Consider the following 27,681-nt stretch of genomic DNA (forward strand, 5'->3'; position numbering starts at 1 on the left):
GTGGGGGTGGGACTGGAGTCGAAGGCAGCCGGATAGGCGGCCTCGATCTCACGCCGGACGATCCTGGTAACATCGGCAGTGTTGTTGGGACGAGGAGCGTCGGCACAGGAAGATGTCGCTGGGGTGTTGGGCAGACGGGCAAACTGCTGGTCAATACGTCGGCTTTTGGCGAGTTCCAGGCGGCGGCACTCTTTTATAACAGCATCCACCGTGGCTACGTTGTTGCAAACGAGCAAGTTGAAGGCGTCATCGGCAATGCCTTTGAGGATGTGGGAAACCTTGTCTGACTCAGTCATGTGGGTGTCAACTTTGCGGCACAGAGCCAAGACGTCCTGAATGTACGTGACGTAGGGCTCCGTTGACGTCTGCACACAACCGGAAAGCGCCTTCTGCGCGGCAAGTTGGTGACCGTAGGGGTTGCCGAACAAGTCTCGAAGCTTTTGCTTAAGCGAATCCCAACTGGTCAGCTCATCTTCGTGCGTCCGATACCAAACTCGAGGTGTGCCACCGAGGTAAAAGACGACGTTGGCGAGCATGATAGTTGGGTCCCACCGGTTATGGCGGCTGACGTGTTCGTAAAGGCTGATCCAGTCCTCGACGTCTTCCCCATCTTTTGCCGAGAATACGCCAGGATCACGGGGAGCGGAGAGGGTGATGTAGGTCGTCGAAGTGGCAGCAGGTGTCGGAGCCGGTGGAGTCGGGTTGGCGTCGCCGGGAGCCATGAAGGTAGGCTCGACGTACCGTCCACTGCGAAGCTCCGTGACGAGGTACAGGGAACGTCCACCTCCACCAAATATGTTACGTAGGAAGACGCAGATGACAAGCTATGTACAAATATATTTACAAGGAAAATACGCTGCGCTTGGCCAAGGGGCAACAGCCCGCGCTAGCTTCTAAATCGTCGTCGTCGTCTTTACACTGCTGGCCTTTCGTGATCGCACATATTGTGCCGTAGCAATATCATTACTCAGGGGCGTCATTCGCAAGAGTTGAGGCACTGGTCAGTGTTAGAGAAGTCGCGTAAAAAAAAGAGTTTTTTTTTTAGGATTGAGGGGACTGGTACAGCAATTACCAGGTGTCAGTTGTGCTCATTGTTAATTTACAGAAATTATCTGGCTCTAGATGTGCGGCACATTTTCAGACAATTAAGCGGTCAAAAGCCCCACGAAAATGATCGGTAGTACGTTCAGTAAGGTAATGAGCACTTTAAGATCCAACGCCTCATAAATCAAATCATATGAGCTAAGGGTAATTTGCTGGGCGTTATTGATGCGGAAGCGTCAAATCCGGAGCATCCGTTCGGAGCAGCAAAAGGACACATGAATTCACATTGGCTGCGACGCCACGTAACTAGCGCGCGCCTCGACGAAGCAGAGCGGGGGAAAGGGTAACACCTGCTGGCGCACTAGCGCGCCAGGCGTTGCGTGAGGGACGGGTGCCTCGTCGCGCACGACGTCGATGGCATGCCGCGCTGGCACCGCAGGCTGCTGCCGCTCTGCTGGCTAGGGCAGCACGTACCGCTATGGAACATTACTCGCAGCGCAAAACTCGAGGGACCGTTGAGTTGTTGAGTGATTGTAGGCTACTGGTGGGATTAGCCTTGCAGTTGCCGCCGGCATTTGCTCCACCATAGCGACGCTTAAAATAAATAAATCACACAAATCAGACACAGACCTCACAACTACAAATTGTCACTCCTAAGTTCACCATGTGGAGGCCAAATCCGTGTCCAGCAGGTAAATTAAAAAGAGGCGAGAGACCACCTTCCTACACAACTGGTTCGCGCGCGGGGAAACAATGTCCTGAAGAGAACTGTGAGGAACTCCTGCCTTCTTGAGGGACCCGAATAACACACTAATTTCCTCTTTATACAGAGTACAGCACATAAGGTAATAATGTTCTATGTCACCACACACACCACGCGTTGAGCATAATGGAGACAACGCCAGGCCAGTCTTATACATCCACGCAGGGTACGAGCAGAGCCCGTGCGAATGCGGAGCAGTGAAGTGGCTTGGTTTCTTTTGAGACCATTGATCAGACATGGCTTGTGAGGGGAGCTCCACAAAGAACTGAAGTGGCACAACACCACTTCTCTGAAGAGTCTCTTGTCTTCTTGAGGCACTTTTCTCAATGGATTCCCAAACAGCGCTCTACGGGCGAGGCTGTCCGCCATATCGTTGCGTATGATACCTATGTGCGAGGGTACCCATTGGAAACTTACTGCGAAGCCTTTGATATGGAGATTGTGCACCTAGCATAGGGAGCTAAGACATAAGGCATCAGTAGGGAACCCGTGCTCTAACCTTTGAAGGGCAGATTTTGAATCTGTAAGAATGACAAGAGGTTGAGGCGTACAAAACTGGAGCTCGCACGATGCATGCAACAGGAACGCACTGGCAGCACTTCTCAAGTAGCTAGCGGGACAAAACCGTGAAATGGTTCTTAGGGACACCTTTACTAGCTGACTATATCAATTTTCCTTCTTTTTTCGCCCTTCGTCATCGGCTCGGACATGACTCGCTCGCCGCCGCGCTGCCGCTATCCCTGTGATCTGCGCCACGGCGCGTCGCGTGATCGAAGCAATGGAACTTAAATCGAACATTACGGTATGCGGGCCCTGCATTGCCTGCGCGAAGTCGAATCGAAGAGTGTGGTGCTGACGGTGCGCGCTGTGCCGTGAAATTGAGAAACAAAGTATGGCACTCCCGAGCTAGAGAATAAAGGGCAGCCAAATAAGAGAGCTCCACAATGCCTTCCCATCCTGAATGTATAGTTTTATCAGCCAAACGAAGGAAGCGCTGAACCAGCCTAGGTTGAACCCTTCTGACTGCTGAACGGCGATCTGCGAGATATTCACACTGGCGATAGCACTGGGAATTCGATCTCACCATGCAAATATCTCCTTGGCATTGACTTTGAAGCTGAGGTCACGGCAAAGCTGACCCAGCCCTTCAACCGGCCAACACAGTAATTGCGAGAGCAACTTTGTGGACAATGCCGGCAGCAGAGATCTAGGCAATTCCGATTAATGCTTCGCGTCTGACTGAGCTCTAGGAGATGCAGGCCGGTGGTGATGAACCGCAGCGCGCAATATTCCCTCTTCTGCGTGGAATGGTCACTCGTACGCTTGCACCCGAGTCTCCTCCATTTGATAGCGTAGCCTGCAAAAGGTCTACTTAGAAAGCCAGCAAGGGTGGTGCAACTCATTATCCGTCACTTCTTCGAAAGCGTATCGCATTTCCAGCCGTGGTCGACTCCGAAAGAGCAACGCCAAGCAGACGACGAAGGCAAGTAATAGCCTCCGAAGCAACCAACGCACGCGCGCGCGACGCCCGCGTGTCTCCGGGGACGCGCGACCGGCGCGCGCGGCCAGGGTCACAAGCCAACAGCCAAGCCACAGCAACGGAACCCAAAGCGGACTACCCCTTCGCCGGTTCCTACGACCGGTTCGTTTTGAAGATGATTGACAGATGCGTGACGTATTCGAAAATTGCGATACCGCCCCGCTGCCTCTGACGATCTGTGACGTAATCAAAATTTTGGCCAATCAGGTGAGGCCAAAGGAACGGTTCCCCAACCGAACCGTTATAAGATTCGGCCCCAGCTGCCCGAATGGACCCGTTTTAGTTGAACCCCACATACGCTTTCGCTGCGCTCAGATTTGGCGCACCGAGGCACTGCAAGGAACGGCGTAGTTTTCGCATTTCTTGATAAGCGCGTCTTGCCGAGACGCGAGCGACTACGCTATCATCAGCTCGGTTGAAAAACGACCGAAGTTCCAGGTGGACGCGGGACGAGTTGCAATATAGTGCGCGCCGTACTCGATGCGGCTGCTACTCCACAAAATCTGGTTTGAAAACAAAGCATATCCCCACTATTCTTATCCGTCATATATCACTGCTTCTCGTCTACCTCAGCAGAGTACGCGGCCAGTTAAAGTGCTTGTGCTCTGCCAACGTAAATTCTAGGCTAATTAGAAAATAAAAGATGATCGTTCCTGACGGAAGTGTTACCTTCGGCTGAGTATTGATGACGTGATCTGCAAAAAAATTAGCTAAGACTTTCAGGTTTCTTTCTAAAACCAGCCACACAAAGACGCACATGGACCACGTATCGTTACGGCAAAATTTGCAAACTTATGCAGTTTCGGTAGGAACATACCTTTCTTGTTCATGTGAAGGACATTTTTGCAAACGGTTAGATCGGAGCGAGTGCAGCGATCCTCGTACTTTTGCCAGCGTGAGTTCTGTACGCATGCGCATTAGCGTTTCCGCTAAGCGATTGTGCGGAAAGTGCTAGCACGTGCCGGCCTGACCGGAGCGGGCGGCAAGCGCTGTACTGTAGCACTCTTGTAAACAGCGCCGTACTTTTGGCTGTCGGCATCTTGCATTTACCTGTGGGATAACGGTGATGCTCCTTCGCAGCTTGCGGAGGGGAACGTCGGCGATATCCACGCCATCAATGAGGACGCGACCCTCTGAGGCTTTGAGCATGCGCAGAAGTGCAAGCACCAGTGACGACTTCCCCGCTCCGGTGCGACCCACCACTCCGACCTGAAAGCGTACGCGTCAAACCACTGAAATCGAGCCAAAGCTGCTTCATTTTCTAAAAGAAGTATGGCTAAAGGAAGGCAGGCTAACAGTTGCATTCAGAACGCTGACAAATGCCTAGGACACATTGTAAATGCCAGTGGTAGGAAGGAATGTATCATTAGCGATCATTATTATTTCACAAACATTCTAAGGCTATTTCACAAAGTATCGTACACTTTCCTTTCTCATAGTAAGTGACGTGAAAAATAAACTTTGCAATACGTTGTTTGTCCACTTCTGACTAACTATATAGAAAAAACCATAACGTCAGCAGCGATCTGTCGAATACTGTCGACGATAAAGCGATTAGCATGCAAGCAGTGTAGCGACAGGCCGCATTGCTGACGTTACGTTTATTTAAAATGTATAGTGGAGATACTGAAGTACGCAATAGAGACAGACACGTGTCTTCATGTCCCTTTTTTATTTTGCGTCCCCCCCCCCCCCTCCCCGTCTGTGTGCCCTACAATTGTACTGCAAAAGGCCACACCAATAAGCCCGCACTTCAGAAGAAGCTTTAGATCGGGCCCAACTCCGACGAGGCCTATGTAAATACATGCAAAACGCAAAAAAGTTTTTTTGAGGTCACCCTGGACCGATTTTAATGAGATTTGTTGCACTTCAGAGAGAAAGTTAAATTGTAGTGACTGTTCGAAGCGGAATTTCGATTTAGGACATGAATTTTGTTGCAAGGATTTTCAAAAATGCGAAAGTTTGAAAAAAAGTAGAAGCACGAAGCTTGCAAATTCTTAGCTATGCCTCAAGAAAGATATAGCGGTTCTGTAAACGGGATCCATTAAAGGCGGAGAAATTCGGTATGTCATTTTACATCTTACGTGAAATTCTTACGTTGTTTACAAGGGTTCTGCAAAAGCTGTATTTCCATACTACAATTTTTTTTTAGACTCATGTGTAACATATCAATTGTGTCCGCTTTAGATGCTCTATTAGGTGCAATTCCCAGAATTGTATTGTCGTTTTTCGTTGCTCAGTTAGAGTTCAAACTTAATAGTCTCGTTTTTCGAAAATTTTTGATTTTTACCAATTTTTAATAAAACTTTACGACCTAAATAAAAAATTCGAAACCAACAGTCACTAGATTTGAAGTTTTTCTTTTATATGCAACAAACCTCATCAAACTTGGTGCAGTGGTTGCCGAGAAAAACGAATTCTCCTTTTACATCTATTCAAATAGGTACACCCGAGCTAAAGCTTCTTACGCGCTACTTACAATCCTTGTGAGACTTGCGCTGCTTCGGGAGTGTGCGATGGACATTGTCTCCGGTACTGGCGCACCTTTCTAAGATTCTTGCTTGCCAAGATCACTCATGAGCGTGATGACGACGCAGTGACGACGATGGAAAGATGAAGAAGGGATGACGTCAATGGAACGACCGAAGCTGTGCGACGACTTCGTGACGACGATAACATGGTCATCCTGAAATGTTGCTTGTGGCATAACTGTGGCAGCGCGACGATAACGGCTTGAGGAAAATGGGATGACGACGACCAGTGTATGACAACGATCGCATGACGACAATTGAATGAAGATGCTGGACTGACGACAATGACACGACCAGGACGTTAGGGCGTGGACGGTTTGACAACGGATGCATGATAGCGACTGTTGGATGACGGACGATGTTGTAATGACGACGCTAGCGTGACTAGGGCGGAATAATCACTATTTAATGAAGACAACACGATTATAAAGAATTATGAAGAAGCAACGGCGTCGATAGTGTGACAAATGCGCTATGACGGCAACGGCGTGATGACAATGTGATTACTTTCCGAACCGATAACGGCACTAAATCACAGCGTGACGATTGCATGAGAACGGATTTGTGACGACGATGGAATGACAGCAACGGCGTGACGAAGTTGGAATGATAACGACAGAACGACCACGATGGCACCGCGACGAAGGCACGAGAACGTATGCATGACGACGACGCCATGGCGAGAATCAAACGACAAAGCTGGAGTGACGAGGAGGAAGCGACCACGACGGCCTCACCACGGCATCATGACAGGTAATGCATGACGACGGTATGATGACGCTGGCGAGACGAAAGACGGATCACAAACATGGGATGACGACGACGCAATTAACCACCACGACAGCATCGCGGCAAGGTGACGCTGCCGCTATAGCTCTATAGCGGAAAGCTATAGCTAAGCTATACGACAACTCGGTTCTCTGGACCTGCGTAGAAGACGTGACGAGGGCTGCAGGATCAGACTCATAAGGCGAAGGTTTCATGAAGATGATGAAATGGCCACGAGGGCCTTACGCCCACGAACACCTATACGTAGTGGCCTGAGCTGGTCGATAACATGGGTCAATGAGTCGGCGTAAGAGTCTAGATAGCTACGCAGTCTCAAAACGCGGGAGTAGGCAAAGTATGCGAATCGCATTAAGATTAACGTGTAACAATAGAACAAATAAACATAAAAGAGCCAGGTAATATTACTTCACAACTTGAATGTCTATAGTTAGGTGCAATGTACTCGTAATAGTGTTTCTTGAAAATGCTTCAAACGTTTCACTTGTTTATTCGCAATGAGCATATTGTGTTTTAAATATTTGATCTAGCATTGCATTCAAAAACGCGGAACGGATCAAGGTTAACGACACTGAGTAAGTGAAATAGTAGCTTGCGATTGAAGGAAGCTGAATTTTCTGAAAGTTACCGTGTGCAGCGCGGGAGTACTAAAATCAGTTGAGTTGTGGCATTCGTAAAAAGAAGGAATTATATTTCGAGGGTAAATTTCTTCCCTAGAACCTACAGGCATAATGTACCGGCGTAGGAATCATTTCTGCAAGACAATCACCTGATGAAAATTGTTCTTTCATGTTGAGGACAGACAAGAATCGAGTGGTTTAAATGTGACGAAAATAAAGCTTAATATAGTTGCGCTTTATTTTTATGGGTAGTAACGTTCGGTGAGTAGACAGCATGTCCACAGAGACAGGTGCACACAAAGACATTGTGATAATTTGATAGCCCAATCGGGGGTATTAAGAAGCTTCGGAAACTGTTGAAGTCGGGCTGTTTTTAGCTTCATTTCGCTGAGCACGTGTATTCTTTGACAAGAAGTTCGTTACGTTTACGCACCAAGTAGTTTTTGTCATTGCCAGAAATGCCACGCTGTTAAACATCGGCATATACACAAGCGAGCAGCTTGCTTGCTATTTAAAATGTCATGTACGCATAAGCCAAAAAACAGTGGCCACAATGTGCTTCATTGGGACAGTCAGCTAACTATAGGTAGGAAGCATTAATGGGGTTCGTGTTTTTATACACACTGTTTCCAATAATTAAATACCACACCTAAAAGCTCCACCACGTAGCCCCTCCCCCCCCCCCCCCCCATGACAGCTTCTTTGCCAAAATGCTATTGTTAAGACAGTCAATGTCTGTAAACAGACCCATAGAAAAAGTACGCTGCGTCTTTGTTCCGCTTCATGTATGTCGTATGCGGTCAGCAATGCTAGTTCTCTGTGGAGCATATCAGATAGGCATGATGACAATTCCTAAACCTTCTTGGAAATGGCCCAAGGATTGGAAGGGGTTTTAAGTTAGCTGCTGTGTGCTTGTCACTACATTTATAAATGAGAAAGATTATGGCTACTTTTGCTGTACGAAGAAACGTTCCTGATTAACACCATGAAGCCCAAATACCATTTAACATCGAGAAAAAAAATTTTTTTGCCTTTAATGCTGGCCACAGTGCGTAAATTCGTGCGTAAGTTCATGCTAACATAATAACATATATTTCACATAAAATAATTACTGTAGTAAATAATTTTTAAGAAAATGGTTTTCTCAACTCACAACGTGAAACTCTTCTATGGCGTATCAAAACGCTGATATTGCGTTTGCTTTACGTTTCCCAAGTTTAAATCAGAATTTTATGGTATTGAAGTGAGCGTATGAATAATGAGGCGTTCTGCTTCGAGTCGAGCTACCTGAAATACATGTCATCATCATCATCATCATCATCATCATCAGCCTGGTTACGCCCACTGCAGGGCAAAGGCCTCTCCCATATTTCTCCAACAACCCCGGTCATGTACTAATTGTGGCCATGCCGTCCCTGCAAACTTCTTAATCTCATCCGCCCACCTAACTTTCTGCCGCCCCCTGCTACGCTTCCCTTCCCTTGGGATCCAGTCCGTAACCCTTAATGACCATCGGTTATCTTCCCTCCTCATTACATGTCCTGCCCATGCCCATTTCTTTTTCTTGATTTCAACTAAGATGTCATTAACTCGCGTTTGTTCCCTCACCCAATCTGCTCTTTTCTTATCCCTTAACGTTACACTTATCATTCTTCTTTCCATAGATCGTTGTGTCGTCCTTAATTTGAGTAGTAGCCTTTTCGTAAGCCTCCAGGTTTCTGCCCCGTAAGTGAGTACTGGTAAGACACAGCTATTATATACTTTTCTCTTGAGGGATAATGGCAACCTGCTGTTCATGATTTGGGAATGCCTGCCAAACGCACCCCAGCCCATTCTTGTTCTGATTATTTCCGTCTCATGATCCGGATCCGCCGTCAATACCTGTCCTAAGTAGATGTATTGCCTTACGACTTCCAGTGTCTCGCTGCCTATTGTAAATTGCTGTTCTCTCCCGAGACTGTTAAGCATTACTTTAGTTTTCTGCAGATTAATTTTTAGACCCACTCGTCTGCTTTGCCTCTCCAGGTCAGTGAGCATGCATTGCAATTGGTCCCCTGAGTTACTAAACAAGGCAATATCATCAGCGAATCGCAAGTTACTAAGGTATTCTGCATCAACTTTTATCCCCAATTCTTCCCAATCCAGGTCTCTGAATATCTCCTGTAAACACGCTGTGAATAGCATTGGAGATATCGTATCTCCCTGCCTGACGCCTTTCTTTATTGGGATTTTGTTGCTTGCTTTATGGAGGACTACGGTGGCTGTGGAGCCGCTATAGATATCTTCCAATATTTTTACATATGGCTCATCTACACCCTGATTCCGTAATGCCTCCATGACTGCTGAGGTTTCGACTGAATCAAACGCCTTCTCGTAATCAATGAAAGCTATATATAAGGGTTGGTTATATTCTGCACATTTCTCTATCACTTGATTTATAGTGTGAATATGGTCTATTGTTGAGTAGCCTTTACGGAATCCTGCCTGGTCCTTTGGTTGACAGAAGTCTAAGGCGTTCCTGATTCTATTTGCAATTACCTTAGTAAATACTTTGTAGGCAACGGACAGTAAGCTGATCGGTCTATAATTTTTCAAGTCTTTGGCGTCCCCTTTCTTATGGATTAGGATTATGTTAGCGTTCTTCCAAGATTCCGGTACGCTCGAGGTCTTGAGGCATTGCGTATACAGGGTGGCCAGCTTCTCTAGAACAATCTGTCCACCATCCTTCAACAAATCTGCTTTTACCTGATCCTCCCCAGCTGCCTTCCCCCTTTGCATATCTCCTAAGGCTTTCTTTACTTCTTCCGGCGTTACCTTCGGGATTTCGAATTCCTCTAGACTATTTTCTCTTTCATTATCGTCGTGGGTGCCACTGGTACTGTATAAATCTCTATAGAACTCCTCAGCCACTTCAACTATCTCATCCATATTAGTAATGATATTGCCGGCTTTGTCTCTTAACGCATACATCTGATTCTTGCCAATTCCTAGTTTCTTCTTCACTGTTTTTAGGCTTCCTCCGTTCCTGAGAGCATGTTCAATTCTATCCATATTATACTTCCTTATGTCAGCTGTCTTACGCTTGTTGATTAACTTCGAAAGTTCTGCCAGTTCTATTCTAGCTGTAGGGTTAGATGGTTTCATACATTGGCGTTTCTTGATCAGATCTCTCGTCTCCTGCGATAGTTTGCTGGTATCCTGCCTAACGGAGTTACCACCGACTTCCATTGCACACTCCTTAATGATGTCCACAAGATTTTCGTTCATTGCTTCAACACTAAAGTCCTCTTCCTGAGTTAAAGCTGAATACCTGTTCTGTAGCTTGATCTGGAATTCCTCTATTTTCCCTCTTACTGCTAACTCATTGATCGGCTTCTTATGTACCAGTTTCTTCCGTTCCCTCCTCAGGTCTAGGCTAATTCGAGTTCTTACCATCCTGTGGTCACTGCAGCGCACCTTGCCGAGCACGTCCACATCTTGTATGATGCCAGGGTTAGCGCAGAGTATGAAGTCTATTTCATTTCTAGTCTCGCCGTTCGGGCTCCTCCACGTCCACTTTCGGCTATCCCGCTTGCGGAAGAAGGTATTCATTATTCTCATATTATTCTGTTCCGCAAACTCTACTAATAACTCTCCCCTGCTATTCCTAGTGCCTATGCCATATTCCCCCACTGCCTTGTCTCCAGCCTGCTTCTTGCCTACCTTGGCATTAAAGTCACCCATTAGTATAGTGTATTTAGTTTTCACTCTACCCAGTGCCGATTCCACGTCTTCATAGAAGCTTTCGACTTCCTGGTCATCATGACTTGATGTAGGGGCGTAGACCTGTACAATATTCATTTTGTACCTCTTATTAAGTTTCACAACAAGACCTGCCACCCTCTCGTTAATGCTATAGAATTCCTGTATGTTACCAGCTATATTCTTATTAACCAGGAATCCGACTCCTAGTTCTCTTTTCTCCGCTAAGCCCCGGTAGCAAAGGACGTGCCCGCTATTTAGCACTGTATATGCTTCTTTTGGCCTCCTAACTTCACTGAGCCCTATTATATCCCATTTACTGCCCTCTAATTCCTCCAATAGCACTGCTAGACTCGCCTCACTAGATAACGTTCTAGCATTAAACGTTGCCAGGTTCATATTCCAGTGGCGGCCTGTCCGGATGTATATAAGTTATAAGTAATGTTATAATTATTTTCCGCGCTTTGCTTTTCAATGGCTGTTAAAAACCGCGTGAACTTCCCATTTCTATTAGAAATGATTTTAGGCGCAAAAACTAAGACGGGGACAATATTATAAAAGACATGGACAGGCGCACATGTGTCTTGTATACTGTTGTCCAAGTCTTATTTTTTGCAACTAAAACCATTTCTAAAAACCATGTACCGACTAGCTCGGCAGCAGACGTTACTCCCGATTTGTGAGTGGTATTTAAAATATGCTGATAACAAAATTTCCAAACTGTATCTCTATGTTCCTATCTCGATGCTGCTTACATGTGCCACATGTTGTACAGATAAAAAAGATCGCCACTGGAACGCTTCCATAGCTTCCATTTTGTTAAGTCGCTCGTTTAGTGCGGCGCAGAATGCATGTAAAATTATACTAATGCTAAGTTGTTTTGTGCAAATAGTGTTAAATGTTATCAGTATCTTGAAGTTCCATCAAATATGGTGCGCATCTTGTTCGAATTATCACACACGTTTTTGGCAACATCCAGAGCAGTTGTGCAGTTGTGCGGAGTGTACGTGCACTATGCATTTATTACGTCGTTTTCATATATTTTACGCGGATGTGCCAGAACTGCTGCTGGTTTAGAAAAACGCTACATTTTTGCTAGTCTGATAATACTTAGCTTCTTTATACTAATCGCCTATTATCAAAATAGAGATCCATGTTCTTGCGTGTATAGAGGTGCACAAGTGCTTCATACTTTTGCTCAATCGTTGTTGCGGAAATGTCTATAAACTAGTGGTTGGATGTTACGTGTCCGTGAGCAGAGTTAGTGCTACTAAACTGACGCACATTCGTACTGCATGACTGGTAAACATACCTTTTCCTTGTGTTTAACGAGAAATGTGATGCCTGTGAGCACATTGGGCAGAACACCTGGCTTGTACGATGCAGAAAAGTTCTGGAATTCAATTTTTCCTTCCTTGGGCCAGTTGCACAGGGACTGCTCTGTCTTCTGGGTGGCCGGAGCGTCACTCTGCGCGGTAAACACCCTGAGCTGAGACAAACGTTCACCCAAATTATTGGTTTGGTGGATCCCCAAATAGATGTTATTTTATAAAAGTGACTGCTGCACAAATAGTTAACGCTCTCTGTATATTCGGCCCTCTTGAGAAGAAAATAATATTTCTTGTTTCGAGAAATCAACTTTTAGTTACATTTATCATTATAATTAAAAAAATTCTTGGCTCTTCATATTCCACTGTGTATGAAATGATGTGCATTGTAGACCATTCTGGGATTTGATGGCTTGGCCACTTAAAAAACCCGTATAGCCTAATATAGCACCAACTTATTATCGCAATGCTCGAAGCCTATGGGAACGCCCGGTAGAAGAACGCTGCACACATAAAAGATAGGTTGTCGGCACAATCAGAAGGTGGCCAGGCTGCATAGAGCAGTTGAGGCACGTGAAGTCGAGCTATGGGGCCTCACCTGCTTTTGATAATACGCACATATAATTTTTGTTCTGAAATGTTCAGATAATGGGCTGACTTTTATCCTATAGCAAAGCATACACGCTCATATAGCAAAGTTAGCCATCTCTATCCTGTTCTTTTTTGTTTACTGGAGCATCGTTTCTATCGCAGCCTCAAAGCATATTTCGATTTTACTTTTTTCCCATGAAGGTTAAGTGCTTGCTCTACGTTTCCATTTTGACGAGTACTTCGCCTGTGAGCATGACACGTCGACAAAGAGTGAGTTCCCACGGAACGCGCAGAAAGCTTCTCACCTCTGCTGGAAGTTCTGCGAACTCCAGACAACGTTCAAACGAGACGTTCACCTGAAGTACGTTGAACAGCATCATGCAGAGCGACATCAATGAGAGCGGGACCTGAGGAAAAGCAAAAAACCAGAAGGAGGAGTAGAGGATTTGTTTTCTTACGTTCTCATTCATGCACACAAATATTTTCTAAATGTCCTGAAGTGGTGCTTGTGGCCTAAGGACACCCATCCTTGTTTAACTGGGTGAAGACGTACAATACGGTGTTCAACAGTATCGATTTTCAATTTCATTTAAACACCTCTACCTCTGGCGTTCCGAATTAGTGCAGAATATATTGTCATAATGTCTGCAGTTGTCCCAATAACTGTTCCGTCCTTTGATCACCTTTTCTTTTCAGTGCAAAACGAACCGCCTTCTTTCTTTATTCATGTTTTTTCTTGGTGTTCCAGTGAGTCAAATGCGCTGTAGCCGCAAGAAACATGAAATGCTTCGTTATTTAGTTATCCTCATCGGTTTGCAAGCTTGATTGCGCGTACAATACAACGCGATACCTCGCACTTGGATGCGCCTCAATCTGTGCATACGAGGCTACAGTCATGTGAGAAACCACCAAGGCTGAAGTCGCAAGAGTCGTGAGTGCTCCGCGCGCTGTAGCACAAGGCGGGACTGGTGACTTAGCTAATCCATTATAACAGTTAAATAGTTGAATGAATATTTTCTGATTATTTGACTGACTAACTACGCATAGGCGTGCTAACTTTAAGTGGAATGTAGTGGCTATGAGAGACGCCGCAGTCAGGGGTTCCAGATGAAAGTGTCACGGTCGTTACAAATTGTGGCCATAGAATTGAGGAATCGAACCCACGACCTCCTTCTCAATGGCAGAATACTTTTTAATGGTATAACTGCGGAGCCACCACCACGCCGCATTGCGCGATTCTCGTAACCTGCTGTTTTATTTCTGTTTCTGAAATTTTCAACTTGCTCTATTATAACGAGGCACGCTGTCTCCCGCCAAATCTCGTTGCTCTCATTCATAACTACATCGATACCAGTAATTTCAGTGCCAAAAATTTGGAGAACGACAGCTGTGCATACGTTAGCCTCCACGATGAGCTGCTGGCGCACACGACGGCATGCTACGGGGCAGCGTCATTTTTACACCCCGCTTAACATAGCAAGAGCTAAACTTTAACAACGGCTCCGTAGTTCTCACACTGGGCTCCAACATTTCTTCAGAGGCCCCGGTGAGCGAAGCTTTAGTTTTATGTGCCGTTAGATGGCCGCATTACTTCACTTCCCTAGCAATTCTCATTCACTTCACTGCATTCAAGCGACTCATCGAAAATATCCCTTTGTAACTTGTAACTTGTAGTATCTTTCTCTGTCACTAACGCCCCCCCCCTCCACTTTCCCTCATGTAATGTCTGAAGAAGAGACCTTTGAGGATATGAATGAATGAATGAATGAATGAATGAATGAATGAATGAATGAATAAATAAATAAATAAATAAATAAATAAATAAATAAATGTGGTTAGGATCTGCATTCGCTCTCTCAAACGTCGCACAATGGCAAGAAGTCTTTCGTAATTGAAGGAAAATGTTGTTGCGGTGGTGCCATAATGAAGAGTATGCAAATGCCGTAGGTATCGAGTGCGCAATGCAGGGTATTTGAATGCGTGGTGACAGATGGTGCCTATGAGCGACGGTGCGACTTCGGGAATGGATTCTATAGAATTGAAGTATGAGAACAATATAGGGAAAGGACGGCAGACGCTAACCAGCGCTCGCTTTCAATTAGGTTTCTTGAGCGAAAGTAACACTGTTGCACACACAGGGAACACAACAAGAACTTCCAGGCAAGGTGGCAATTATCACATCTAGCACACAGAAGCATTACTGAACTTCGCGTGCCGAATCCAAATAGACAAATAATGTAGTCCGTTTTGAAGCAGAACAACATTTGCCATACTGGCGCATTAGTTAATGAAATTTTTTATAGTTTATAAAATTCATGGTGTTAATTGTCCCCTAGATTTTTACACAATCGTGTACAACTGTCTAATTGAGGTCTGCAGCTGCGCGAGCGACACTGGGCTGCCAAACGGCTGTCAAAGCTTTAGCATTGGTCGCATTCTCACACTGTCGAAGATTCCAGCAATGTCTGGTCTGACCGGTATATGGCATCTAGCATGGGAATGGCATATTACACACATTCCCCTTACAAGAAGCACAGATTGGCCGCGATGCCCTGTTTCGTAGTGTTCTAGCCATTTATCCTCGGGACTAGCTAGACTGCATTGTCATCGGCAGTTATTTCTGTTTTTTTTAGCTAAAAATACATACCCGTAGTAACTTTCGGCCCAAGTCTCCATATGCCTGCTCGCGTAGCAACCACTCAATGTGCGGTATGGAAGCACTGTTTCATTTTACGTGCTGCTGTAGCCCAGTGGCTATGAGGTTACTGTACTGATCTGAAGGTCACTTGTTTGATTCCGTCCACGTAGTGTCCGCATTTTGAAGGGAGCGAAAGTAAGGTTTAGGTGTACGTAGATGGTATAGAACACCAGGTAGTGAAAATTTATCCGGAGTACATGAAATCGTACAATTCAATTTTCCTTTTTGCAGCAATTAAAATTGAGTCACTTTAGCATGCGCCAAAGAGAGTGAAGGCGAATGCCTGCGTGCTCAGGAGACATTAATTAAATTACTTGATGTTCCCATCCGAATGCGTTGTTAGTCCTAATTACTTGTTTTCTCTCACCAAAGGTCCTAGGTCCTGCGACACTTCCCTGCCGCAGGTCCAGCTGTCAGAATGCCTGCGCACAGCTAACTCTAACAAAATTTCTGTCCTACTGACAAATATTAGAAGCTACCTGCCAAAAAAAGAAACAGTTGAGGCCGTCCTCGAAGACCATAGAACTGACATCGCTTTATTTACTGAATCTTGGCTAACAACTGATATTAACGATTCAGAATTGCTCCACAGCAACCAGTCCTTTCATATCTACAGGCGAGATCGAGTAGATCGCCGGGGAGGCGGCATTCTTGCTCTTGTGAATTCAACTTATTCATCCACTTTACTCGAGATAAGCAGCCACAGCGAAATAATGTGTCTGAAAATTTGCCTTCCCTCTTCTACCAATATACTAATTGTATGTTATCGAGCACCTGACCCGGATCATTCTTTTATTACGAACCTTCACTCTGTAGTTCAAGACTTGCAATCCCGATTTCCTCATGCCAATCTAATACTTTGCGGTCATTTTATTTACCCGGACATCGACTGGGAAGCTCTTAGTGCGTCATCTCGCCAATCTAAAGATTTCCTTGAAATGGTCCTCACTTCAAACCTTTCCCAAGCAGTAAACAAGCCAACACGAGGCTCAAATATTCTTGACCACATTCTTGTTTCCAGTCCTGAGCTAATCCAATCCTTTTCATATTGTAGTGGGCTGAGTGACCACAATCTCTTGTTCTTTAACCTGATGATTGAAGGCTCCCCACGTCAACCGTCCATCAAATACGTCCGTGATTACAGTAAGGCTGACTTCGCGAGCATAAACTCCAACCTCGAACACTTTTTCACCATCTTTCAAGCGTCCATGGCTACCAGATCCGTGAACAAAAATTGGTGCCTTTTCAAGCACAAAATCTTATCGCTCATAGACGCTTACGTCCCACTCATCTGCATTCGCGGGGACTCCACAAAACCATGGTATTCTAACTCGCTGCGTAAGCTATCACGAAAAAAGAAGCGCCTCTTCCGAAATGCCGATAACTCCGGATCACCTGTAAAATGGGAAAAATACTTCGGCATCCTTCGCGAATACACTAGATAATTGCGGTCATGCAAAAGAAAATTCTACAGTCACGATCTACCAGAAATATTGCGTGTTAACCCCAAGAAAGTTTAGAATTTGCTACAGCCCAACCAGAACAGTTTCTATAACATATCCTTAAAAAGACAAGACGGCACAGACGTTCCGCTTTACGAGCGATCAGAAGCGATGAATTCCTACTTCACCTCAGTTTTCACCCACGAGCCAGCGGATAAGAGCATTATTTTACCGAGCCTAAATTTTATTCCAATGCCACCCGTAACCATCACATCTTAGGGTATTTCAAAGTTCTTTGATAACCTCAAGCCGTCCACTTCCCTCAGACCTGATAACATTCCTGCTAAAATACTTAAAGGCACGAAACATTTCACAAGCCAAATCCTGCAACTCATCTTCATCCAGTCCATCAATACCAGTCAAATTCCGGATGACTGGAAATAAAGCAAGGTTGTGCCAATTTTTAAGAGCGGCGACCATGCTGACCCCTCTAATTATCGTCCCATTTCACTAACATGCATCTCATGTGAGCTCTTCGAACATATACTCCACTCCCATATTGTTAATCACCTCGATCACAATTCTTTCTTCTTTCCCAAGCAGCATGGTTTCAGGGCAGGCTTCTCGTGAGAAACCCAACTTTTCGAATTTACAACCGATCCTCATCTTAATTTAGATTCTTCATTCCAAACAGACGTCATCTACTTAGATTTTTCAAAAGCATTTGACCGCGTTCCTCACCAACGTCTATTGTGTAAACTTGCATGCTTATCACTCGACCCTCTTATCTTATCCAGGATTCGCTGCTTTTTAACTAACCGCTCACAGTTCACAGTCATCGCCAGCCATGCGTCTAAAACTACTGACGTTATCTCTGGAGTTCCCCAGGGTTCCGTCCTTGCTCCGCTTCTCTTCCTAATTTTCATCAATGACCTGCCATCTGGGATTTCGTCATCCGTCCGTCTTTTTGCGGACGATTGCGTCATTTATCGCCGCATCTCCGATAATACCGACCAGGAATCATTACAAGGCGACCTAAACAAAATCCAGAAATGGTGTTCTGACTGGCTTATGCAGCTTAATATTTCAAAATGTAAATGCATGCACATTTCACGTAAACTTCCCACTACCCTTTTCCTGTACTCGCTGAACTCCACGGCGCTATCAGTAACAAACTCATACAGGTACCTAGGAGTCGAAATAACTAACAAAATAACTTGGGTGGACCATATAACGAAACTCTGTGCTAACACTTCCGGAACACTTGGTTTCATCCGAAGATCTCTGGCTGTGTCCCCTCCATCCATTAGGCAGCTAGCATACGAAACATACGTCCGCTCTAAAATGGAGTATGCCTCAGCGATATGGAACCCTCACCAGGTTTACTTGATTCAGTCGCTCGAAGCCATTCAGAACCGGGCAGCCCGCTTCTTAACTTCCCTGTACTCACCTTGGCACAGCGTTACTGACATGAAATTGACTCTCGGACTCGAACCCCTAGCACTCCGCCGGAAACTGGCAATGCTCTGTCTTTTTCATAAATTATACTTTAACTTTCCTGCACTGCGCGAGAACTTATTACATGCTCCAATACGCTCATCTCACCGTTTGTTTAACTCCCTTAGTATACAGCGTGTGCATGGCTCTTCCAACGCCTTCAACAAATCCTTCCTCCCCATCGCCATAAAAGAATGGAACAATCTTCCTGAAGCCGTGGTTTTCGAGTCAAATCCCTCCAAATTTAGACAGTTACTATCAGACCATTTCAACCCAAAATAGCCACTTTTCCTCACGTTTCCTCTCCCAGCAATCCGTCTTGCTTGTGTCATGTGTTTAGCATGTTTCACATTTACGTGTACACTTTTCTTTTAATTTATTGCTACTCAGTTTGAGATATCTTCATGGTTCTGTTTATACCTGATGTTTTCTACAGTTTATTATTTATTGTTCTGTTGCCGTTTGCATTTTTTTTCTTTTGAGCTGATGTATGGCACTTTCACATCGCTGTCCCCCCCCCCCCCCTTTTGTAATGTTCACGAAGGGACCCTTAAGGGAATAATAAATGTTGATGAAGATGATGAGTGCCTTAATTAACGCTACCTTATTTATCTGTGTCTGAATTAACTGCGCCATGATTAAGTGTACCTTAATTAACTGTGCCCTAGTTAACACCAAAGGTCGTGAGTTCAACTCCCGCGAAGGGCCGTGGGTTCGAGTGACTAATACCCTCTATAATAATTAACTGTGCTTTAATTAAGTTCGCCCTAAATAAAGGTCGTGGGTTAGAGTACCTGAATTAACTGTATCTTAATCAACTCTGCCTTTTTTTTGGCATGCTCAGCGGTGTTGGAGCCAGGTGTGGAACAAGACGGCGAACGCGTGAGCAGAGCATGAACGCGTGTCTGCGCGTGGCTGACCCACATGACTCTCTGTACGGCACGCCGCGTTTTCCAGACCATCGGGGGTGTGAGCCACTTGAGGCTATCGCCTCAATAATTACTTCAGGCAATAACCTCATGCCCTAAGGGGGTCATGCGTGACGGTCATACGATAAATAAACGATTTAAAAACGCTCCGTCATACGGTCAACGAACAGAGGTAGTGAATTTAGACTTAGCAAGCATCGGTCGAAATAGTCACGTTTTCCATGCCATTCCCATTCTTTCAATACATCAGGCGCTTTTCGGTCTGCCGGGCGCTTAACCTCTTTTTTGACGCTCTTCAGTTGCTACCCTTTCACTCCACAGGTGCACAACCACTTGAAAAAAGTGAGAACGCACGCTATTCCATCTCGCAATGAGTAAACATTTTAGGCCTGAAATATGCTATTATGAGAGCGTGTCGTTGTTTACCTGAAGTCATGCATATGCTGAACGCTACTTCTACTAGGCCAGCGGGACGACACTCGGTTTGAGAGGGCGCTTTTACCGAAACTTTCTATGTGGCGTCCGAAGGTGAACAGGCTATTGAGCATGTGTGTATTAATGCAATTGACATCTTTTTATCCGGCAATGCTTAGGACATGCCGGCACCTTTAAATGGCACCGGTTCCTCCTTTTCACAGAGGGTTGCGAAAGTAGTAAATGCCACATATATGGACAAAGAAATCACGTAAGACTCCTCTAAAACTCAAAGTCATCACTGCAACACGAAGTCCAGTTACATAAATAGGCTAAAGTAAGGGCGCATAAGAAAACACGGTATAGGTTCGCATGAAGGCACACGAATTCAGGAATAGAATGGGCCAAAGTCCGAGTAATATAAACACATACAACAGTTTATCACACATAAATGCTCTACTCAACACTTTCCGAGAATACCACTCGCTTCTAGGAACTTATGAAGGTCCAGTACCGCTCGTCTTTACAATGAATAGGTTGGCCATCGATCGGATATTCCTGAGGCTGTAGGGCCTGCGTTCAGTTATCGTTAAATCAAAATGTTCTTCTACTCTTTCTCTGACTACAAATCGAATGTAAGGGTCTGCCCAACAATACTGCTTCTTGATACATTGCTTGAGTACTAATGGCATTAACGTCGACCGTATTCATTAGACGGGAAGTGTACGCACCGAGCAGGCGTTGCTCAGTGCCAGTCCGAGGCTGCTCGGGTCGGGTACCAAAGAGCCAGCAAACGCTATGCTGGCTACCAAGGTGCAGACGACCACCAGGAAGCCAAAGGTAGCGGTCGCCGTTCGCGCAAAGCGGTACGCGCCAAGGAGGCACATGAATCCGTGGGCGACGTCGTCCACCAGGTGGCAGAAGTGGCGCCGTAACCTGGCGATAGAAGCAAACTTATGTTGATAGGCTGCACACCGAGCAGGAAGAGCGAGCGGGCTCGGACTGCTAGGTGCGCGTTTGCGCAAATCGTTTAGTTATAGTTGAAGAAACAGTGGCGTAAGTTAAGAACTCGCACACAACAGAACAGAAGCGCCGTATTATCGTCTCGTGAGCACAAGGCCTGCTTTCAAGCTATTAGTCTAATTGTGGACGTTGGTAACTTTACGAGATAGAACAGACATAAGAATACTGCCGGCTTACGATATCGTAATGCGTAGAAAGCTTATGCATGTTTCACATCTTCCTTTTGCATCCCGATGAAAGACGGGTTTGAAGGACACGTAGTAAAAATATTGCAGTGACGTTTAAATTAGGGGTTTCACGTGCCGAAACGATGATCTGATTATGAGGCACGGCGTAGTGGGTGACTACGGGTTAATTTTAACCACTTGTGGTTCTTTAACGTGCACCTAGGTGCAAGTACACGGATGTTTTTAGAATTTGCCCTCATCAAAATGCGGCCGCCTTGGCCAGGATTTGATCCCGCGACCTCGCGCTTAGGAGCGCAACACCAGAGCCACTAAGCAACCACGGCGAGTCGCAGTGATGTTGTATGAGACGCTCAGGCTCGGGGAATTTGCGCCGATTTTTCGCCAGGTTAAACCCTCCTGTAGCTGCAGCTCGCCTCCAACACCACCAATATTTGTCGCCCCCTGATTTAAAAGAGATGGCAATAGAAATAATGAATTATCACCTGCCGGCCACACCGTACGCTCGCACAGTGCTCAGCGCGTCCGCGGTTTCTGCAGCCTGCTGCAGAAGGCGAGACATGGCCAGGCTCTCTACGTAGCGGCCACAGTTGGTTGCCTTCAGTGCCAGCCTCTGCGAATGGTGAGAAGGTTGAGGAAGACAGAGCGGAGAAAAAAAAATGGGCTAGAACTTAGCAACGCTAGCTCTCTAAGTGTACGATAGCATACGTAGATGGTGAATTCTCGACAACTGCTCGAGCCTGAGTCACGTGCTACGTTGCTGAGTCTGGTTTATCAAAGTTGCGTCTCTATACCTCGTATCTCTGTCGCGATTTCCTGGAAAACACGATGCACTTGCGGACACTGACCTCACACTGAGGTTTCTGTTAGGTGCCTCCAGAGTGGGCGAAATCCGCCTACAATGCCATAATATAATATAATGCGCGACAGGTGGTGGAATCGAACCTCTCTCTTATTCAGCACAGCAGCCCAATGCTCTCACCATTGGGGCGCGATCGGACGCATGCTTCTCGTGTACCAAAGTCTCTCTATGAAACGTCTTGCGCATGAGCCACGTACCAGTTTCTCGCATTATTCGCACGTGACAGCAAGCACTTTCGCCAGCTGTGTTAAACTGCGCTGCCTTCTGGGTTGGCCTGCATTTTAAATCGAAGCTTTCTTTGCCTCTTCTCCTGACTTTATAGGCGCTGCTACTGCTGCTGCTGCTGTCATGGTCTTTCCACGCGTGCCGCTGGGTTTCTTGCAACACCGCGAGACGGCGCCCGCGCTGCGGCTGCAAATTAGGCTATACGAAGATTGAGCAAAGAGAAAGGAAGGTTTCGAGGTTGTAGAAGTGAGCAGAGAAGTGAGAAGGCATGGTGGTTTTCAACGTGACGGGATCCACTTCAATTAGAGGCTTGGACAAGAAGTGGGCTGGTGAGTTGCTGGTCACGCAGTTGCTTTCTTGGAGGCCCACGGGCACTCAGGAGGCCATGGTAGGTTGTAATGAAGAAGGTCCCCTCGGGGAACATTAGGATAGCATCGCCATGAATAAGAGAAAATGGAGGAAAACAAGAAAGAGTGCTTGCCATGCAATAGGCTACATAAACACGCAGGCCCACAGAAGAAAGGAAAAGTGGGTAGACATTGAAGAGAAGTTAAATGGAGAATAGACAGGAGTGTATGCGGTGACTGAAACGCACGTTAGAGACTCGGAAGAGCCGCCAGTAATTGAGAATTAAGCTTGGCAAGGGTGCAACGGAACAAAGTAGAAAAGAAAGGGAGGGGGAGTCGGAATGCTCGTGCATCAGGGAGCCAAATGGGAAAGAGTAAATTCAAAATGTCATGAGCATCTTTGGTTGTCACGCACAATGAGCGGAAAGAAAACTTGGCTGGGCGTAACGTATTTATGGACGGGAAGTAATTGCAGATAGAAGGATCAAGAGTTAGTAAAATGCCTAAATGCTGAAATTAGGGGATTCGGGAATGACGTCGAAATAATCCCATTAGGTGACATGAATGCCCACGTACAGGATCTAGATGGTAATACTGACAACAACGGGACGTCAATGCTACATATTAGTGGCCAACATAACCTCGTTATCGTGAATACAGGGTCCAAGTGCGATGGGTAGATCACGTGAGAAGTGGAAGACCGGCAATCGACTATTGATTACTGTCTGATGACAAAAGTAATTTATAAGTTGTGAGAAATGATCATTGACGAGAAAGGGTTTAGCAGTATACGGCGGTCGCATCCGGATGTACGCGTCGCCGATGGATCGTGCCCTATAGGGAGTGATTATAACTGTATCATTTTGAAAATTGGATATGTGATTGGGGAAGAGAGCAAGGAGAGAAGATTGGCCAGTTTCAGTTTGAACACCAAACAAATAACAAATACAGTCACAAGAGCAGAGGAAGAACTTGGAAAATGGCCAAGCAAGGAGTGGGAATATAATGAGCTTCTAAGTGTAATTACGACAGAAATACAGCGAGAGAAGCAACATGCTCGTTGGCAAGAAAAAAAATCAAACAGAATAGCTGATGGCAGAAATGGGAGATACGAGAAGCGATCGCCCAATGAAAGTAAGCATTACGAGAGCACAGGCAAGCAAAAAAAGCGCAGTTGCCGCAGGATGAAGTAGCCAGAAGATGGGACATATACCGGGAGAAAAAATCTACGGTTCAAATACTGATTCAAACAAAGATGAAAGGTGGGAGTGAACGTTGGTTGTCAGAAATACGTAAGAAAAAGGAGGCGGCACCTAGAATATTTTGGAACCACATAAACTTATTAGGCAGGAAGTCTGGAACAACAAAACAACATGCCCTAGACGAACATGCAAACAAACTGGAAGGGGACGCGACATCAAACTACAGCCGGAAAATAGCAGCCGAATCTTTGCAAGGCAACTACGAGAGTGTATTTGAGGAAAAAAAGAGCACGAACGAGAACCAGATGGAAAAGGAGCTGGTGCGGACAAATTTCAACTGGAAGAAAGCCGAAGAGCAATCTACTAAGCGCACAGCCACAGCGCTACATGAGGTTCCGGTTAGGCTAACTATTAAAATAGAATAAAAAATTTAAGTAAGCTCCGTTGAAAGCAGTAAAAAAACTTAAAGATAGACGAATGCCAGGCAGCTGGTCACAAAGCAGAATGAATTTAATGTTTAAAGGTAAGGCAACCGTTGATCATTACATCGCTAGCATACAGGTTAGCAATGCAGGCAATAAACTAAAATTACAAGCATGGACAGAAAATAATGGCATATTGTTCCCCTGAGGAGCAGGTAGCTTTAGATCAGCAACGTCGTGAGCAGAACCGGCAACGAGCTCGTCTACGCCATGCCGATGCTCCAGCCCGGGCACAAGGATAGGCTAGTGTAGCCGAGCGCAAGAAGCAACTGCGTACCGAGCATCAGGCAGCCTACCAAGCCGTCGTTTAATGAACAGTCGGGATTAATCGAGTGATAAACACCGTGACCAAATTGAGGACGACGCAACGAGCTATGGAAAGAAGAATGATAGGTGTAACGTTAAGGGATAAGAAAAGAGCAGATTCGGTGAGGGAACAAACGCGAGTTATTGACATCTTAGTTGAAATCAAGAAAAAGAAATGGGCATGGGCAGGACATGTAATGAGGAGGGAAGACAACCGATGGTCATTAAGGGTTACGGACTGGATCCCAAGGGAAGGGAAGCGTAGCAGGGGGCGGCAGAAAGTTAGGTGGGCGGATGAGATTAGGAAGTTTACAGGCACGGCATGGCCACAATTAGTACATGACCGGGGTTGTTGGAGAAGTATGGGAGAGGCCTTTGCCCTGCAGTGGGCGTAACCAGGCTGATGATGATGATGAAACACCGGGACTGCATGTTTCAGCTTCGCTGCTTAACTGTCTGCACGGAGTGCTTGGCCAGAGATATTTTATATTATTACGATATTATCGGTAGATACCCGAGAGACGAGCCGCCGCGAGAACGACGACGAAGTGGGTCTGTGCCCTTGGCGCGAGCGAATGTCGGCTTGGCACTCTGGCTCCAGTCCAGTGTAAATAGCCTGTAAGCCACGTCTTTCGTCTGTGTCTTTCTACACGTAACATTCTGGTGGAGGTCAGTGATCCCCGCCCTCACCACGGAACTCCGGAGTCGTCGGTACATCGAGCTTGTCACCACGCCTCCCGGTGACGAGCCCACCTCTGCAACGGCTTCGGCTGGTCGGATTGCTCCAATCGTCACGGTTGCCCAACATCGCGACCCTGGTGTGTTCTCTGGCCTTGAGGCACAGGACGTTGACGAATGGATCAAGCTATATAAGCATGCCAACGCTAATGACAGGTGGGACCCAACAATTCTGCTCGCCCATGTCATCTTTTATCTTGGCGGCACACCACGCGTGTGGTACCAGACGCATGACGACGAGATAAGCAGTTGGAACACTTTCAAAGAAAAGCTATGGGAACTGTTCGGCGACCCCATTGGCCGCAAGGTTGCCGCAAGGAAGGCTGTTGCGTCTCGTGTGCAGACATCTACAGAGCCGTACGTTTTATACATCTTCGACGTCTTGGCTCTATGTCGCAAAGCTGACGATGCTATGTCTGAATCAGATAAAGTTTCCCATGTTATAAAAGGTATCGCCGACGAGGCTTTCAGTTTGCTTGTTTTCGGCAACGTCTCGACAATCGACGCCATTATTAAAAATGCCGGCGCCTTGAACAAGCCAAGAGCCGCCGTATCACGCACTACATCACGCGGCTACCCAACACCGCTGCTACGTCGACATGTGAGGGTCGACCGCGTCAGGCCACCACCTGTGATGACCTAACCCGTATTGTTCGCCGCGAGTTTGAGGCCTCCTGTTCGCCAACTTTCTCCACGACGCCTCCCGATCCGCCAGCAACCACGAATGCCAGGATTCAGGCCGTAGTCAGGCAGGAATTTGAGAACATGGGTCTGAACTCCGTGTGTTCAACACCAACACCCAGCGTTCCCCAGTTCTCTACCTGCCCTCCTCGTCCCCGATAGTCCTTTTCTACAACATCTCGCCGCAACCCGTCCGAATGGCGTATGCCTGATGACAGACCAATGTGCTTCCACTGCTGTCGCATCGGCCACGTCGCTCGTCACTGCCGCAACCGATGGCCACCGCCTCCTCGGACATACGCCGCCACTTAATCCCGCACCTTTGGACCTTCTGTTCCCTATGCCACCCGCCATGAACTCACTGCCGCTGATGCCCCTGCTCCGAACCTCCGCTACAGCTGCTCGCCCTCACCTCGACGCTGTCAGTCTCGTTCGCCCCAATCGCGCCGCTTCTCTTCGCCGCCTATCGCCTCCAGGGCCGAGCCGGAAAACTAGGCACTGCAGCTTGTGGAGGTGAGGCTGCGTTGTCGACACTGCCCTCAAATCGTCTCCTCACGTTAAACACGAACCAAAACCTTCTTGACGTTGACGTTGATGGCTATCCTGTCACGGCACTCATCGATACAGGGGCACATCTTTCTATTATGAGTGCTGCCTTCCGATGACGACTGAACAAGCTCCTCACACCAGCGTCGGCACGCGTCGTCTGCGTTGCGGATGGCGGTACTGTGCCTATCATCGGCATGTGTATGGCACGTGTTAGCATCGCCGGCCGCCACACTCCTGTCCTCTTCACCGTGATTGCTCATTGCCCCCACGACCTCATTTTCGGCCTCGATTTTCTCTCCCCGCATTCTGCTCTTATTGACTGCTCGGCCAGTACCCTTCGCCTTGAGTTGCCGATTCTCGCAGAACCTTTTGACGCACCCCAGTGCCGTCTACGTCCCACCGGCTTTATTCGCCAGCTGCCAAAATCAATAGCCTATATTGAACTCTTGTCTTCCTCACCAGTCCCTGATGGCGAGCACCTCGTCACTCCTCTGCCCGACATTCCACTACAGTATGACGTTACCGTGCCTCACAGTATACCTACTATTATTGCGAACTGAACTCGCATACCTATCTTTAACTTTCGATTGGCAAAGCAAATTCCACCGCAAGGTATTTGCTTTGCCAACGTTGATTGTCTCGGCGACCATCACGTGGCAGCGTTATCAACCGATGCTTCTTGCGAACTTAGCAGGCCCATCGTGCCAGCCTCGGCCGCCGATCCCAAGATACAGAAAATGGTTAAGACGGACCTGTCTTCTGCACAGGCTGAAGACCTTTACTAATTTTTATTGTCCTACAGAGATATTTTCGACTTCGACGATCACCCTTTAGGCCAGACGCTCGCGGTCAAGCAGTGGATTCTTACTTGCGATGCTACTCCTATTCACCGACGACCGTATCGAGTTTCTGTGTGGGAACGCTGAGTAATTCAAAGCGAACTCAACAAAATGCTAGACAAAAGCATCATTGAGCCTTCTTCGTGTTCCTGGGTGTCACCTATAGTGTTGGTTAAGAAGAAGGATGGCACGTGGCACTTCTGTGTAGAATACCGCCATCTGAACAACATTACCAAGAAGGACGTCTACCCGCTCCCACGTATAGACGACGCCCTTGACTGCCTCCACGGTTCCAGCTATTTCTCTTCTATCGATCTT

General features: G+C 46.5%; 1 protein-coding gene across 2 annotated transcripts in view; it reads right to left on the reverse strand.

Moving 5' to 3' along the window:
• LOC135905005 (ATP-binding cassette sub-family C member 2-like) overlaps window positions 1-27,681 on the reverse strand; it is a 190,191-nt gene that overhangs the window by 21,680 nt on the left and 140,830 nt on the right. For both annotated transcript variants that reach the window (XM_070541223.1, XM_065436005.2), the window contains 5 exons: window positions 21,618-21,745; window positions 20,656-20,860; window positions 13,250-13,351; window positions 12,338-12,493; window positions 4,398-4,556 (listed from right to left, as the gene is read on the reverse strand). In XM_070541223.1, the coding sequence (XP_070397324.1) occupies window positions 4,398-4,556; window positions 12,338-12,493; window positions 13,250-13,351; window positions 20,656-20,860; window positions 21,618-21,745 (750 nt within the window). The remainder of the gene's footprint in view (window positions 1-4,397; window positions 4,557-12,337; window positions 12,494-13,249; window positions 13,352-20,655; window positions 20,861-21,617; window positions 21,746-27,681) is intronic.

The sequence above is a fragment of the Dermacentor albipictus genome, chromosome 6 (assembly GCF_038994185.2).
Source record: "Dermacentor albipictus isolate Rhodes 1998 colony chromosome 6, USDA_Dalb.pri_finalv2, whole genome shotgun sequence".
Lineage (NCBI taxonomy): Eukaryota > Metazoa > Arthropoda > Arachnida > Ixodida > Ixodidae > Dermacentor > Dermacentor albipictus.